This window comes from Chiloscyllium punctatum, chromosome 44 (genome assembly GCF_047496795.1).
Source record: "Chiloscyllium punctatum isolate Juve2018m chromosome 44, sChiPun1.3, whole genome shotgun sequence".
NCBI lineage: Eukaryota > Metazoa > Chordata > Chondrichthyes > Orectolobiformes > Hemiscylliidae > Chiloscyllium > Chiloscyllium punctatum.
The window spans coordinates 48,218,183-48,234,263 of record NC_092782.1 but is presented as its reverse complement, the minus strand read 5'-3'; the positions used below and the strand labels follow the sequence as shown (position 1 = coordinate 48,234,263).

Below are 16,081 nucleotides of genomic sequence, written 5' to 3'. Positions count from 1 at the left end.
GTGTGAACAGAGGAGCTATAGTTAGTAGGTTTGCAGGTGACACCAAAATTGGAAGTATAGTGAACAGCGAAGGAGGTAACCTCAGAGTACAATGGGATTTTGATGAGATGGGCCAGTGGGTTGAGGAGTGCCAGATGGCAGTTAATTTAGATAAATGTGAGGTGCTGCATTTTGTAAAGACAAATCAGAGCAGGACTTGTACACTAAATGGGTCAGGTCCTGGGGAGTGCTGCTGAACAAAGAGACCTTGGAGTGCAGGTTCATAGTTCCTTGAAAGTGGAGTCACAGGTAGATAGGATAGTGAAGAAAGCGTTGGGTATGCTTTCTTTTATTGGCCGCAGCATTGAGTTTTGGAATTGGGAAGTCCTGTTGCAGCTGTACAGGACATCAGTTAGGCCACATTTGGAATATTGTGGGCAATTCTGGTCTCCCTTCTATCGGAAGGATGTTGTGAACTGGGGTGGGGATCTCCAGAACTGGAGGGTATTGGTTTAGGGTGAGAGGGGGAAAAGTTTAAAAGGGACCTAAGGGGCAATTTTTCATGCAGAGGGAAATGGAATGAGCTGCCAGAGGGAGTGGTGGAGACAAATAAAACTGCAGATGTTGGAATCCAAGGTAAACACGCAGGAGGCTGGAAGGACACAGCAAGCCATGCAGCATCAGGAGATGGAAAAGTCAACATTTCAGGTGTAACCTTTCTTCAGAACTGAAGATGTTTTACACCCAAAACATTGAATTCTCCATCCCTTGATGCTACAGAAGAAGTGGTGGAGGCTGGTACAATTACAACATTTTAAAAGGCATCTGGATGGGTGTATTAATAAGAAGGGTTTAGAAGGATATGGGCCAAGTGCTGGCAACTGGGACTAGATTAGGTTAGGATATCTGGTCAGCAGGGATGGGTTGGACTGCAGGGTCTGTTTCTGTGCTGTACATCTCTGACTCTAAGTTAGAGGAAATCCAAAAGCTCACCATGTGCAAACATTGTTTAAGAGAAAGTTGAGCTGGTCTCTGCTTGCGGTATTATACTTTCTGGGTCAGTTTTATGTTTGAGCTCTCCAGTGCAGTTTGGCAGTAGTCAGTCCTGTATTATTGAAGGTAGACATCCTTTGTATGAGATGTTAAAGCTGTCCTAAGGCCGTTGACTACGAACTCTGATAACCCCCAGTTCTATCTCGCCACCGCCTGCTAACTCGTTTACTGTCTCTAAATTATTAGATTGCTTTGCTTTTCTTTAAAGTAGATTCCCGACAGTGTAGAAACAGGCCCTTCAGCCCAACAAGTCTACACCGACCCTCCGAAGAGTAACCCACCCAGACTCCTTTCCCTCTGACTAATGCACCTAATACTATGGGTAGTTTAGCATGGCCAATTCACCTCTCCTGCACATCTTTGCACTGTGGGAGGAATCCAGATCACCCGGAGGAAACCCACGGGGAAACTCCATACAGACAGTCACCTGAGGCTGGAATCAAACTGGGTCCTTGGCACTGTGAGGCAGCAGTGCTAACCACTGAGTCACCTGTATTTGACATTGGATATGCAGGAATGCCCTCACTAAATAGTGGGAAGATATAAAGACATTGCCTTTGTCCTGCACTCCCAATTTTCCTTCCTAACTGATCAACTCTAATCATCTCCCTGACAGTTGTCTGAGTCTGAATCAGATGATTGCCACCTCTGTATTATATTTGATCCCAAGATGAATTTCTGGTCACATCTATGTCATTGCTGAGATGACTTGTTACTGACTGTATAACCTCTTCATTTTATCTGTTGAAACCCTTACCCATGCTTTTGTTACCGCTAATCTTGACTATTCTGACAGGCTCCTGATTGGTCTTCCACGTTTTGTCTTCTGTAACCTTGAGCTCATTCAAAACTCTGGTGTCCTTGTCCTAACTCTACCAATGACCAAAGTTTTTTTCCATTTGCAGTTAAAAAGAGTGATGGAAAGAAAATTTTATGGCTTTGCTTCTACCATTGCCCAGAGTCATAGAGATGTACAGCATGGAAACAGACCCTTCGTTCCAACCTGTCCATGCCGACCAGATATCCCAACCCAATCTAGTCCCACCTGCCAGCACCTGACCCATATCCCTCCAAACCCTTCCTATTCATATACCCATCCAAATGCCTCTTAAATTTTGCAATTGTACCAGCCTCCAAAACACCCTCTGGCAGCTCATTCCATACACGTACCACCCTCTGTGTGAAAACGTTGCCCCTTGGGTCTCTTTTATATCTTTCCCCTCTCACTCTAAACCTATACCCTCTAGTTCTGGACTCCCTGACCCCAGGGAAAAGACTTTGTCTATTTACCCTATCCATGTCCCTCATAATTTTGTAAACCTCTATAAAGTCACCCCTCAGCCCCGACGCTCCAGCGAAAACTGCCCCAGCCTGTTCAGCCTCTCCCTATAGCTCAAATCCTCCAACCCTGGCAACATCCTTTCAATCTTTTCTGAACCCTTTCAAGTTTCACAACATCTTTCCGATAGGAAGGAGACCAGAATTGCACGCAATATTCCAACAGTGGCCTAACCAATGTCCTGTACAGCCACAACATGACCTCCCAACTCCTGTACTCGATACTCTGACCAATAAAAGAAAGCATACCAAACTCCTCCTTCACTGTCCTATCTACCTGCGCCTCCACTTTCAAGGAGCTATGAACCTGCTTTCCAAGGTCTCTTTGTTCAGCAACACTCCCAAGGACCTTACCATTAAGTGTATTAGTCCTGCTAAGATTTGCTTTCCCAAAATGCAGCACCTCACATTTATCTGAATTAAACTCCATCTGCCACTTCTCAGCCCTTTGGCCCATCTGGTCCAGATCCTGTTGTAATCTGAGGTAACCCTCTTCGCTGTGCACTACACCTCCAATTTTGGTGCTATCGGCAAACGTACTAACTGTACCTCTTATGCTCGCATCCAAATCATTTATGTAAATGACAAGAAGTAGAGGGCCCAGCACCAGTCCTTGTGGCACTCCACTGGTCACAGGCCTCCAGTCTGAAAAACAACCCTCCACCACCACCCTCTGAATTCTACTTTTGAGCCAGTTCTGTATCCAAATGGCTAGTTCTCCCTGAATTCCATGAGATCTAACCTTGCTAACTAGTCTCCCATGGGGTATCTTGTAGTGAGTTAACTTGTACAGATATGCATTTCGTACCTTATTAAATATGCAAATTACAGTAAATCCTCTGTACGCATGAAATCGCAAATTCTCTTATTTGTGCCAAGGGCTTAGTAAAAACAAAAATCAACATCACTTCCAAAAATTGCGTATCTGCGATATTTTTTAACCATTTTAACTTATTTTTAATGAGCTCTGCACTCACGAATTTCATCATTCACAGGGATTCTCAGAAAAGAAACCCTCGTGGATATGGAGGAATCACTGTAGATGTTGGCCAGTTGTTTGGTGAATTGCATAGACTCATGGATCTGTTTCCGTGCTGTATGACTCTAACTAGATTTTCTAAGCTGAGCTAATCCCATTTTCCTGTATTTGGCCAATATCCTTTTAAGCTGTTCCTATTCGTGGACTTGTCCAAATATCTTTTAAATATTGTAATTACACGCCTGTACCACTACCCCTAGCAGCTAATTCCATATGTGCACCGCCCTCTGTGAAAAGGTTGTCCCTTTTGGTCCCTTTAAATCTTTCCCCTCTCGCCTTAAATCTATGCCCTCTAGTTTTGGACTCCCCTATCCTGGAGGAATGACTTTGGCTATTCACCTTGCCTATGTCCTTTATGATTTTGTACACCTCTATAAGGTCATCCCTCATCCTCTTACATCTAAGGAAAAAATTCTAGCCTACCCAGCCTCTCCTGGTAAATCAAGCTCTCCAGTCTTGGTAACATCCTTGTAAATCTGTTTTACAGTCCAATTCAATAACAACCTTCCCATAGCAGGACAACTGAAATTGTACTCTGGACTCCAAATGTTGCCTTACTAATTTCTTGCTGAAAATGTGTTGCTGAAAAAGCACAGCAGGTCAGGCAGCATCCAAGGAGCAGGAAGGGCTCATGCCCAAAACGTCAATTCTCCTGCTCCTTGGATGCTGCCTGACTTTCTGCGCTTCTCCAGCAACACATTTTCAGCTCTGATCTCCAGCATCTGCAGTCCTCACTTTCTCCTTGTACAGCTTTAACATGATATCCCAACTCCTTTACTCAATGCTCTGACTGATCAAAGCAAGTGTGCCAAACCACCCTGTCTACCTGTGATCCACTTTCAAGGAGCTATGTATCCGCACCCCTAGGTCACTCTGTTCAACAGTATTCTCAGGGCCCTATCATTTAACTGTTTAAGTCCTGTGCTGGTTTGTCTTACCAAAGTGCAACACCTCATTTTTATCTAAATTAAACATCATCTACCATTCCTTGGCCCACTGGCACAGTTGGTCAAGATTCCATGGTACTCTGAGCCGCCTTCACTGTCCACTATACCACCAATTTTTGAAGTCACCCACAAGCTTACAATGCCCCATGTCAGATCCTTGCACATCTGACAGAAATTTACCAGTACCTCCACCAATGTCATCTATTGTATCTGTTGCACCTCCCTCTACATCAGGGAGACAGGACGCCAACTTGTGGATTGTTTCAGAGAACATCTCTGGGACACCTGCACTAACCAACCCCACCGCCCTATGGCTGAACTCTTCAACTTCCCCTCCCACTCTGCCAAGGTCATGCAGGTCCTGGTCCGCCTCCATCGCCAAACTCTGACCACCCGACACCTGGAGGAGGAACACCTCATATTCCGCCTTGGGATCCTGCAACCACACAGAATCAATGTGGATTTCACCAGTTTTCTCACTTCCCCTCCCCTCCACATTATTCTAGTCCCAAGCCACCAACTTGGCACCTCCCTCCTGACCTGTCCATCACCTTTCCCATCTGACCGCTCCACCCTTCTCTCCGACCTATCACCTTCTCCCTCACCTTCATCTACCTGTCGCATTCTCAGCTACCTTCCCCCCAACCCCATCCCCCTCTCATTTATCTCTCAGCCCCCAACCCCACAAGCCTCATTCCTGATGAAGGGCTTATGCCCAAAACATCGATTCTCCTGCTCCTCGGATGCTGCCTGACTGCTGTGCTTTTCCAGCGCCACACTCTCAACTCTGATCACCAGCATCTGTAGTCCTCACGTCCTCCTAATGCCCCCTACATTCTCGTCTAAGTCGTTTATATAAATGACAAATAACATTGGACCTAGGACTGATTCTTGCGGCACACCGCTGGTTACAGGCCTCCAGTCTGAACAACAACCCTCTGTCTCATCTCGTCAAGCCAATTTTGTATCCATTTGGCTAGTTTTCCCTGGATCCCATGTAAAGCAACCATACTAACCATTGTACCATGTGGAACCTCGTCAGAAGCATTGCTAACGTCCATGTAGACAACTTCTACCACCCTGACTTCATCTAACGTTTTGGTCACCTCTTCAAAAACTTAATGAAGTTTGCAAAACACAATTTCCCATGCACAAGGCCATGCTGACTATCCCTAATCAGATCTTGTTTTTAACAAATGCATGTAGATGCTATCTCTCTGAATCCCCTCCAGCACCTTGCCCATCACTGACATCAAGATCACCAGTTTGTAGTTCCCTAGCTTTTCCTTGCAGCCTTTCTTAAATAGTGCCACAACATTAACCATTCTCCAGTCTTTTAGCACCCCATCCATGGCAATCAATGATACAAATATCTCTGCTAGGGCCCCTGTAATTTCTTCTCTAGCTTCATACAACATCCTCAGATATGCTTGATCTGGTCTTGGGGATTTGTCAATCTTTATCCATCTTAAGACATCCTGCACCTCCTCTTCTGTTATTGTACTCTTTTCAAGATATCACCATTTATTTCCTCAAGTTCCTTAGCTTCTGGTGTTTCTCCACAGTAAATACTGAAGCAAAATATTCTTTTAGGATCTCTACTACCTGATGTAATTTCACACATAGATGGTCTCATTTGATTTTTAAGGGGTCCTATTCTCTCCCTAGTTACTCTCTTGCCCTTAATATACTTGTAGAATCTCTTTAGATTCTCTTAATCTTTATCTGCCAAAGCTATCTCATGTCCCCTTTTTACCCTCTTGATTTCCCTTTTAAGTGTATTCCCAAACTCCCTGTACTCATAAAGGGATTCACATGATCCCAACTAAATATACCAGACACATGCTTCCTTTTTTCTTGACCAGAGCCTTAATATCTCTAGTTATCCAATGTTCCCGACAACTGCCAGCTTTGTCCTTCACACTGACAGGATCATGCTGTCCCTCAAAACTCATTATCTATTAACGAGTTTTGAAAAGATTTATAGCTCAGTTCAGACAAGCTGAGAATAGTTCACAGGTTGGCGCAACATAGAGGGCTGAAGGGCCTGTTCTGCACTGTATTGTTCTATGTTCTGATCAAGGTTGAGGTTCTGGATGTAGGTTTGCTTGCAGAGCTAGAAGGTTCATTTTCAGACATTTCGTCACCATACTAGGTAATATCTTCAGTGACCCTCCGTACAAAACACTGCTGGTGTTTCCTACTTTCTATTTATATGTTTGGGTTTCTTTGGGGTCTGATGTCATTTCCTGTGGTGATGTCATTTCCTGTTCTTTTTCTCAGGGGAGATGTAAATGGGATCCAAATCCATGGGATCCAATTCCACGCTTCTAGGAATTCTCATGCTTGTCTCTGTTTGGCTTTTCCAAGGCTGGATGTGTTCTCCCAGTCGAAGTGGTGTCCTTCCATATCTGTATGTAAGGATACTAGTGAGAGAGGGTCATGTTGTTTTGTGGCTAGTTGATATTCAGGTATCCTGGTGTCTAGTTTTCTGCCTGATTGTCCAATGTAGTGTTTGTTACAGTTCTTGCATGGTATTTTGTAGATGACAATAGTTTTGCTTGTCATCTGTAGAAGGTCTTTCAAGTTCATTCACTGCTGTTTAGTGTGTTGGTGTGTTGGTGGGTTTGTGGGTTACCATGATGAGTCTAATCCCACAACTAGAAAACCAAATCACAGCCCTACTCAAAAAAACTTCAGAAATCTGGAGAAATAAATAAGACCAACTTCCAAAAAATGAAACTAGATGGATCCAACACAGCACTCTTCTACGGATTACACAAAATTCACAAATCAGGAGTCCCCCTCAGATCCATAGTCTCGCTACCTAGAACACCAACTTACAGATTGGCCAAGGAGCTACAACAAAGACTAAAACACTTCGTAGAAGACTCACGCCACTCCATTCACTCCACCCAAGAATTCCTGAAGACCATCGAAGACACCAAGATAGAAGAGGATGAAATAATGGTCTCCTTTGGGGCGGCATGGTGGCTCAGTGGTTAGCACTGCTGCCTCACAGCACCAGGGTCCTAGGTTCAATTCCAGCCTCGGGTGACTGTCTGTGTGGAGTTTGCATGTTCTCACCGTGTCTGCGTGGGTTTCCTCTGGGTGCTCCGGTTTCCTCCCATAGACCAAAGATGAGCAGGTCAGGTGAATTGGTCATGCTAAATTGCCCATTTGTGTTAGGTTCATTAGTCAGAGGGAAATGGGTCTGGGTGGGTTACTCTTGGAGGGTCGGTATGGACTGTTTCCTCACTGTAGGCAATCTAATCTAATCTAACAGCCCTGTTCACATCAATTATCAGCAAGGACAGTATCGACAAGCTAGTCGACCAAGGCCTACCACCCACTTCACCTTCAAAAACAAAACCTACAGACAAACCAACGGAACACCCATGGGATCTCTGATATTAGGATTCTTAGCAGAGGCAGTAATGCAGAGACTTGAACAAACAGCTCTGCCAACCATCCAACCCTACCTTTGGGTCCGCTATGTGGATGACACCTTTGCCATTGCTAACCGAAACAAATTAGAGGAAACCTTCAAGATCATCAATAATACCCTTACTGGCATAAAATTCACCAAAGAGGAGGAAAACAATTTGCCAGATGTCCCTTTAGTTGTGAACAGCCTCCCCCACTTCCATTTCTGAAAGATCTTGTTTGATACCATCAATATGTTTTCCTGTATGTCACAGTAGAGCGAACAGCCAATGGGGAACTTCAAACCAAAGTCTACAGGAAAACAACACATACAGACCATTTATTGAACTACAGAAGCAATCAACCCACCATACACAAATGAAACTGCATCAGAACATTATTTCAGTGAGCCACCACACACTGCAGCACAGACGAACCACGCAGAGCAGAGGAAAATCACCTATACAGTGTATCCAAAAAGAATGGGTACCCAATGAACACAGTCTGCCAATTTCTCAACAACAAACCTAAATAAGCAGACAAAATGCATCCAGAAACCCTAGCTACTCTCCCCTACATCAAAGACATCTTGGAAATGACTGCAGACTACTCAGACCCCTTGGCATCATGGTAACCCACAAACCCACCAACACACTAAAACAGCAGCTAATGAATTTGAAAGACCTTCTACAGACAACAAGCAAAACTATTATCATCTACAAAATACCATGCAAGAACTGTAACAAACACTACATTGGACAAACAGGCAGAAAACTAGACACCAGGATATCTGAATATCAGCTAGCCACGAAACGACATGACCCTCTCTCACTAGTATCCTTACATCCAGATAAGGAAAGACACCACTTCGACTGGGACAATACATCCATCCTCGGACAAGCCAAACAGAGACAAACACGAGAATTCCTAGAAGCGTGGCATTCCAACCAGAAGTCTATCAACAATCATATGGACTTGGATCCCATTTACCACTCCCCTGAGAAAAAGAATAGGAAATGACATCACCATAGGAAATGATGTCACTGCAGAAACTGACATCACCTCAAGGAAGCCCAAACATATAAATAGAAAGCAGGAAACTCCAGCAGTGCTTTGTACAGAGGCTCACTGAAGTTGTCACCTAGTATGGTGACAAAACATCTGAAAAATGAACCTTCTAGCTCAGCAAGCAAACCTACATCCAGAATTCATTATCTATCTTTAGAAAGCCTCCTACTTGCCAGATGTCCCTTCAGTTGTGAACAGCCTCCGACACTTCCATTTCTGAAAGAACTTGTTTGATACCATCAAATTTGGCCTGGCTCCAATTTAGACATTTTACATGTGGACCAGGCCTATCCTTTTTTCATAACTATTTTAAAGCTAATAGAATTTTGGTTACTGGTCCCAAAGCGCTTGAATAAGATGAAATACTCTCCATTGCCAAGACCTTCTGGCTTCGAGGCCCTGGCATCATATGCAAAGCCAAATTAGTCACCACTTCAGACACTACAAGCAAAAAACTACCCTTTACACTGGTGGTGCTTACCTCTCCACTCTGGCCAAATTCTACAGAAGAAAATTAAACTTCCTTCCTGAAGAAAGTTCTGGTAAACAAGGTGGTGGAGAGCTGGTCAATCCTCTTGTCTGCTGACCACAAAAAGAGTCTATGTCACCAGACCCAGCCAGCCTGGACAGAAACAGCAGCACAAGTTAATGCTGCTTGCAGTGTGAAAATGCTGCAGGATGGTCGGTGATCTCCTGCATTCTGCAAGAGCAAGTGCTCCTCTACTTCCTGACATCCAAAGGATCATCATATACTCAAACTATCTGCAATTGCTTCCTATGAGTTCACCGTTCCCACTGTGACCCACTACATTGATCCCAACCCCAGACTTAATCTGTCCCCGCTCCTCATAACCCCATTGATTACCCCTTAATAAGATGCCTATTAGTGATCAACTCCTAGTGATTGACTGCACCCACTCATTTGGTAGGGCTGCTCTGAATGACTGCAGTCTACCCTTGGATTGATATCTTAACAGCACTCCAACTGACCTACATGTAATCTCCAGACTGTCTGCACTAGACCTGGAGGACTGACTGTGGCCCAATCCCTGGACTGCAAGGGCACGGATTCCTGCACTTGCATTGGACCAAATGTCTGACTGTGGTTAACCCACAGGCTAGAATCAGACAAGGCCTTTGACTGATTGTGCCTATACCTTTTGACTACTGGAGTTCATCTCATCCCATTAAATTTCATCATCTTTGACTTTCACACGTCGTAATTTTCTTCAAATACAAGTGCTTTTGCCACATGTCTGCTCCCTCCCCAACTGATATACATTTGCTCACGAATGCTTTCCTCTGCTGTAAGTTGCCTGTCTCTCCTCGTATGCTTTAAAAAAAAGTCCTGCTAAGACACAATCTGCCTCTCTGTATCTCAATAAATCCTAAATGTACAGAGCGTTAAAAATGGGCTAAAACCTAGAGACTGCCTGGTTCATTCAAGCCAAAAAATCCTGTATAGCAACATAAGATGTTCCACAGTGCAAACTGACCTGCAAAGAGCATGCAATTCCTGGCTGTTCCTCCGTTCTAATGTAGATGCTTGAAACTTGAAGTGGTAGCTGCATTGGACCAAGAGCAAGCATGACAATGTTGTGAGACTGGTGTTTTGCTGACATGAAGTTGCATGGATGAAGGTCCAGGAAGAGTGGGGCCATTTACCATGGAGGGGCCTGATGCAGAAAAGCAGTTCTATGTGAAGGGAAGTTGGTACCATCGTTCTGCGAGTTGCTATAGATGTTGATAAGACATGTTGACACTCTCATTTACTTTGGAGTTGAAGTTTTGTGAAGTTTCGCGATTGGGGAGAGAAAGATTGGAAATGCAATATCAGTCATTGGGTTGGGTTATTAATGAGATGCATATGACTTGAAATTAGCTTCTTGCCACACACTAGTAAGATTGTGAATTCTCCACAGCCTGACGACTTAATTGAGCGAGTGTCTCAATGTCAAGAACCTGTGGGTTTTTTTTTATTCTTACCTAATTAAGCCATCTTGCCATTATTCGTGGTGTACCAGTAGAGAAAATTTCACTCCAAATCCTGTTCACCCATCACCTCTGTGCTGGCTACCCTATATTGATGCCTGGTTAAGCATTGAGTTAAAAATTGTCATGCTTTTTTAAAAGCTTTTCTGCAACTTTACCCCTCACTACCTCTCTAATTACCTCCCCAGCTTCATTGTTCTGAAGAGAAATCTCTAATCTTGGTTTCTGGTCCATCACTGCCATGACTTACTCCACCATTGGTTGCTGAGCCTTTAGCTGCTAAGGCCAAAAGCTCTGGAATTCCTACCATTTGAATGGATTTGTAAAATCCCCTTTAGAGTCTTTAATGAATTTTCAGCTTTCTATTGAAGGCTTTGGCTATATGTTGTTGACCTATTCTCATTAACTATCTTCAGGCATGAGAATGAGTTATAAAACCGGCATGAATATAGGACACACTCATTATTTGACCTTTCTCATTGCTTTGTCTTCTGCAAGTTGCAATTTTCAAATTTAAAAAAAATTGCCTTTTAATAATTTCAACTGTACTCATCTCTTTTTGTTCACTTCATCTTTTCCACCCCTAATACTATGCTGGTAGGAGTCTTTTTCTGAGGCAATTAGAGAAGACATTCTCGGCTATTTTCAACATTCATTCCTATTGTTGCTACATTGTTTGGTTCAGTGCTGTCCATTCCAAGAGTACATTTAGTTTAATACAATTTTCTTAGCAATGAAAATGTTCTCATTCTTGCTTATTTAATGTCTTTTAGGCAGCTTCAGTCATCTCTCATCATCGAGAACACAATTGAAGTCATCCAGCAGCTCTGTTCGTGCCCAGACAGGCAGCATCCAAAATAAACCATGGAAATAATGAACAGAATGTTAATCCTTCACCTCTCTTAATGCTTCTACTTTTTAAAATCATTAGCTACTGTATTGCAAAAGAGCTCTAGAAAAAAGTTATCACTGACATTCTTTTAAAAAAAAAACTTGAAGCAATCTATAGAAATAGATGCTTTTGAAAACAATAGCCAACGTACGTTTTGAGGAAAAGCAACGTAGTGCACTACTTGGGTTTAAATTCCCCACTTTAATCTTATTAATAGCTTTAACTCCATCCAAAACGCGTGGAAAAGATTAAAACAGGAAAATAAGGGAAAAACTGTTCAGCACTATTAACATTACTGAGTCCTGTGTGGTCAAGCACAGGTTTTGAATACACAATAAATACCACCACAGATTTGGATGTAGAAATACAGATACAATACTTACTGCACCATAAGAATACCCTCACACAAAGTACTGTCCTTTTTTTTTAATTTTCCCTTTGGTTCCAAAGACAAAATGAGAAAAATATTCTTTTCTGTCTCATCACAGAACCCTGGGCTAATCCCAGTCATTGGTTATAAGCGATTTTATTTTCTTCCTTCCCCACAACTATCATTTGATGATTAATGACTACCTCAGAAATGAAACTGTTGACAAATTTTTTCAGCTAGTGACATGTCCTAAATGGTACTTAATGCAATGCAAAGGAATTAAATAGCAGTTGAAGAGATTCTTATCATTCCAACAGTACATTAGATTGGTAACATGCCAACATATAACATGCTCAAACTCTACAATGGAATACAAGTAATGTATTTATAAACCTAGTGCACTTTGAGCTATTTATCAAAATTTTAACTGCCCATATTGTTAAATTAGTTAAATCAACTCAGAACATTTCCACTGGCATATATATCATTGTGTCAGGGCAGCATATCATAAACCAATGTGAAAAGTTTCTTGGGTTAGTAGTTTGTATCCTGTTTCAGTTTGCAACTGAGCCTCTGAGAGCAAATATATAGCCCGACTGATGTCTCAGTAAATACATAATGAATGCACATGAATATGGCTTCAGCATTCTTTGAAATGAAGTCTAAGCATGTACTGAACTGGATTGTGGTGTGCTCAGTGCCTTTCATTGCCAAGCATTGTTACCCTTGATTTGTAGATATTTGTACTTCGTTAAGTTTATTTTCAATTGCTGCCTTTGATTTATTTTCTTTTAATTTCAGTGCAGCTGCCTTGATACAGTATGAAGCTATTGATAGTTTTTACATGTATTTCAAAAAATTTGCCTTTCTTTCCTGTTTACCAAAACCAGTGGAATTACTTTAATTGTCAAATTCCACACACTTAAAAGAGATTCTGGTATCTTCAGAAACACTTTAGGATTCCACAATTCCATTTGTTTTTGGTAAAAAAACAAAGTTATCTTTCCCAATTTTAAATTTTAAAGTGATTATGCTGTTTAGATCCATCTCAGTCTGGCAATTTATAGGGACCTAGCAAACAGGGGAATAGTGTTATGGTGATATCTCTGATTTTAATTTAATTGTGAGACCTAGAGTAACATTCACCTATGTCATGCTTTTCTGGAGCGAATTAAACTCTATTTTAGCCAAATGTGCAAATTAACCGAATGTGCAAACCCTAAAAACTATTTTGATGGTCTGTGCTTCTATGAGAAAATGAAGTGAGTCAAGCCGACGACAAATTATATCCTGTTGATTCACAGATTGACTGTACTTATTGACTAGTTCCTGGCTACAGTCAATGAGTTGATCAGTTTTTTTCTTTTGCTTCCAATTTTGAAGGCCTTTTTCTTCCACCACCATGTATGTGTAGCAATATGACTCATAGATGCTCACAGTAGTGTGTTTCATCCTATGTCTCTCTCCCAATGAGCCAAATTAATACTTGTATATCTGCACAAAGCTGAAGTTGTCTACGTTTTCTGTCTCTGTTTAAAAGGTTTTTACTTGTGCTGAGAAAATGTGCCAGTGTTTTCTCAATGACATGTCTTTTTCCAAATACAGACATTCGTTGGGTGATTATTGTCTAATGTGTTGACAAGTTAATGAGAATAGTAACGTAGCAGTGTCCCATTATTGTTGGGTATAAGATTTTGTAGTGGCCAGTAGTCTTCCAGCAGGGAGTCATCTTTCCTAACTATATACACAAAATGCAGCTCATTGCCATGGCTACCTTCTGAGGACTTTCTTTTATTGTTAATTGAGTCTCAAATACAATTGCATAGTTGTTCTCCTTTCCAGCAACAACATTCAGAGGAAAATTTAATACACACAACAGCAAAGTTGGATATGCAAGTACTAATCACCATATGGCATTAAGACAGACAGAATTGGCAGGTATTTGTTCATGTTTTCTAAAGCATGGATCTTGAGCCAGGGGACTGAAAACCCTCAGAGCCAATAAAAAAAGAATACTGTGATAGACATGCACTTTTTTAAACAGAATTTATCTGACAAGGATCTAAATGAGGACCCCTCAGAGATTTTCACTTCCCTAGCCCAGGGATACTAGGATTCAACCATAAGTGACCTTAATACATCACCCTGAGTGTTACTGATTTAGTACAGATCAGCGATCAAGCTTGTAAGCATCTTAGTCTGATTTTTAAAAACGTTTCTTTTTACACGTTCTGCTGTCTTGTATGAAGATGTGAAATGTTGCCAATAGATATGTGCATGTTGATGGTCTTTGAGTTATTCTTTGTCAAGGAGTTTCCTGCTGTAATATCAGGCATCCAGTATGAGGCCTGGAACAGATCAGATCATTATATAATGGGCATACTGCTAGTAAAAACTGCATCCCAGTTTGCTCCTTGTAGTTGTTCTGCATGTTTTGTGAATGTCAACTAGATGATTACGACTGTGCATTGGTCAAGTGATGTTGGATTTTGGTTTTGAACATAGAAGTCTGTACATTTTGTATTTTTAAAATAAAATGTATTTGTTTTAAATTTTGGAAGGGTGTTTGGCAAATCTTTCCCTGTACTTAGGTTGGCTGTTTTTAAAAAAAAACTCAACTTAGTTTAGGGTGTAGGTTTGCTCGCTGAGCTGTAGGTTTGATAGCCAGACGTTTCATTACCTGGCTAGGTAACATCATCAGTGGTGACCTCCAAGTGAAGCAAAGCTGTTGTCTCCTGCTTTCTATTTATGTTTGTCCTGGATGGGGTTCCTGGGGTTTGTGGTGATGTCATTTCCTGTTTGTTTTCTGAGGGGTTGATAGATGGTATCTAGATCTATGTGTTTGTTTATGGCATTGTGGTTGGAGTGCCAAGCCTCTAGGAATTCTCTGGCATGTCTTTGCTTAGCCTGTGCCAGGATAGATGTGTTGTCCCAGACGATTTTTTTTTCATCGTGTGTAGGGCTACGAGGGAGAGAGGGTAGTGTCTTTTTGTGGCTAGCTGGTGTTCGTGTATCCTGGCGGCTAACCTTTTTCCTGTTTGTCCTACGTAGTGTTTGTGGCAGTCCTTGCATGGAATTTTGCAGATGGTTTTGTCCATGGGTTGTACTGGGTCTTTTAAGTTTGTTTTTGTTTGAGAGTGTTGGTGTTGTAGCCTTACACACTGATGAAAAAAAAACACCATTTCGACTAGGACAACACATCTATCCTGGGACAGGCTAAGCAAAGACATGCCAGAGAATTCCTAGAGTCCTGGCACTCTAACCACAACGCCATAAACAATCACATAGAAGGTATCTAAATCTATCAACCCCTCAGAAAATGAACAGGAAATGACATCACCAGAAACCCCAGGAACACCATCCAGGACAAACATATAAATAGAAAGCAGGGGACAACAGCTTCACTTCACTTGGAGGTCATCACTGATGATGTTACCTAGCCAAGTAATGAAACGCCTGGATATCAAACCTACAGCTCAGCGAGCAAACCTACACCCTAAACCTCAACCTGAGCTACAAACCTTGCATCAACTTAGTTTCACCAAAGTTGTTTTTATACAGCAGAAGAGTTTTTTTTCTTCAAATGATTCAGTGAGGCACAGTTCAAATGGTAATTTAGATCCACAGATGGGTGACCTCTGAGGGTTAATGTTGTAGTTTACATTCTTTAAGCCAGTGATGAATTAAAATCAGCCAGCATTCCTGCTGCTATGAAATATCATCAAGATCTGGTTTAAAGCTACAGAGAACTTGGAAGTTTGATTTGTTTATGGGATCGTACTGTCATACTTTCACACTCCTTGCTCAGAGAAGAATGCAAAGTATTGGAGGAATAATTCTATTAGTTTTAAATGGAAAAGCATAGACTGGATCTAAGTTCTAAATTGAAGGGAGGCCATTTTTGACAGTATTAGGCAAGAGCTTTCAAAAGTTGATTGGGGGTGGATGCCCACAGGTAAAGGGATGCCTGGAAAATG

General features: G+C 41.9%; 1 protein-coding gene across 2 annotated transcripts in view; it reads left to right on the top strand.

Annotated features, from left to right (window-relative positions):
- cep41 (centrosomal protein 41) overlaps positions 1–14,656 on the top strand; it is a 51,919-nt gene extending 37,263 nt beyond the window's left edge. For both annotated transcript variants that reach the window (XM_072562883.1, XM_072562884.1), the window contains one exon: positions 11,616–14,656. In XM_072562883.1, the coding sequence (XP_072418984.1) occupies positions 11,616–11,716 (101 nt within the window). In that variant the 3' untranslated portion in view covers positions 11,717–14,656. The remainder of the gene's footprint in view (positions 1–11,615) is intronic.
- Positions 14,657–16,081: the final 1,425 nt, after the last annotated feature.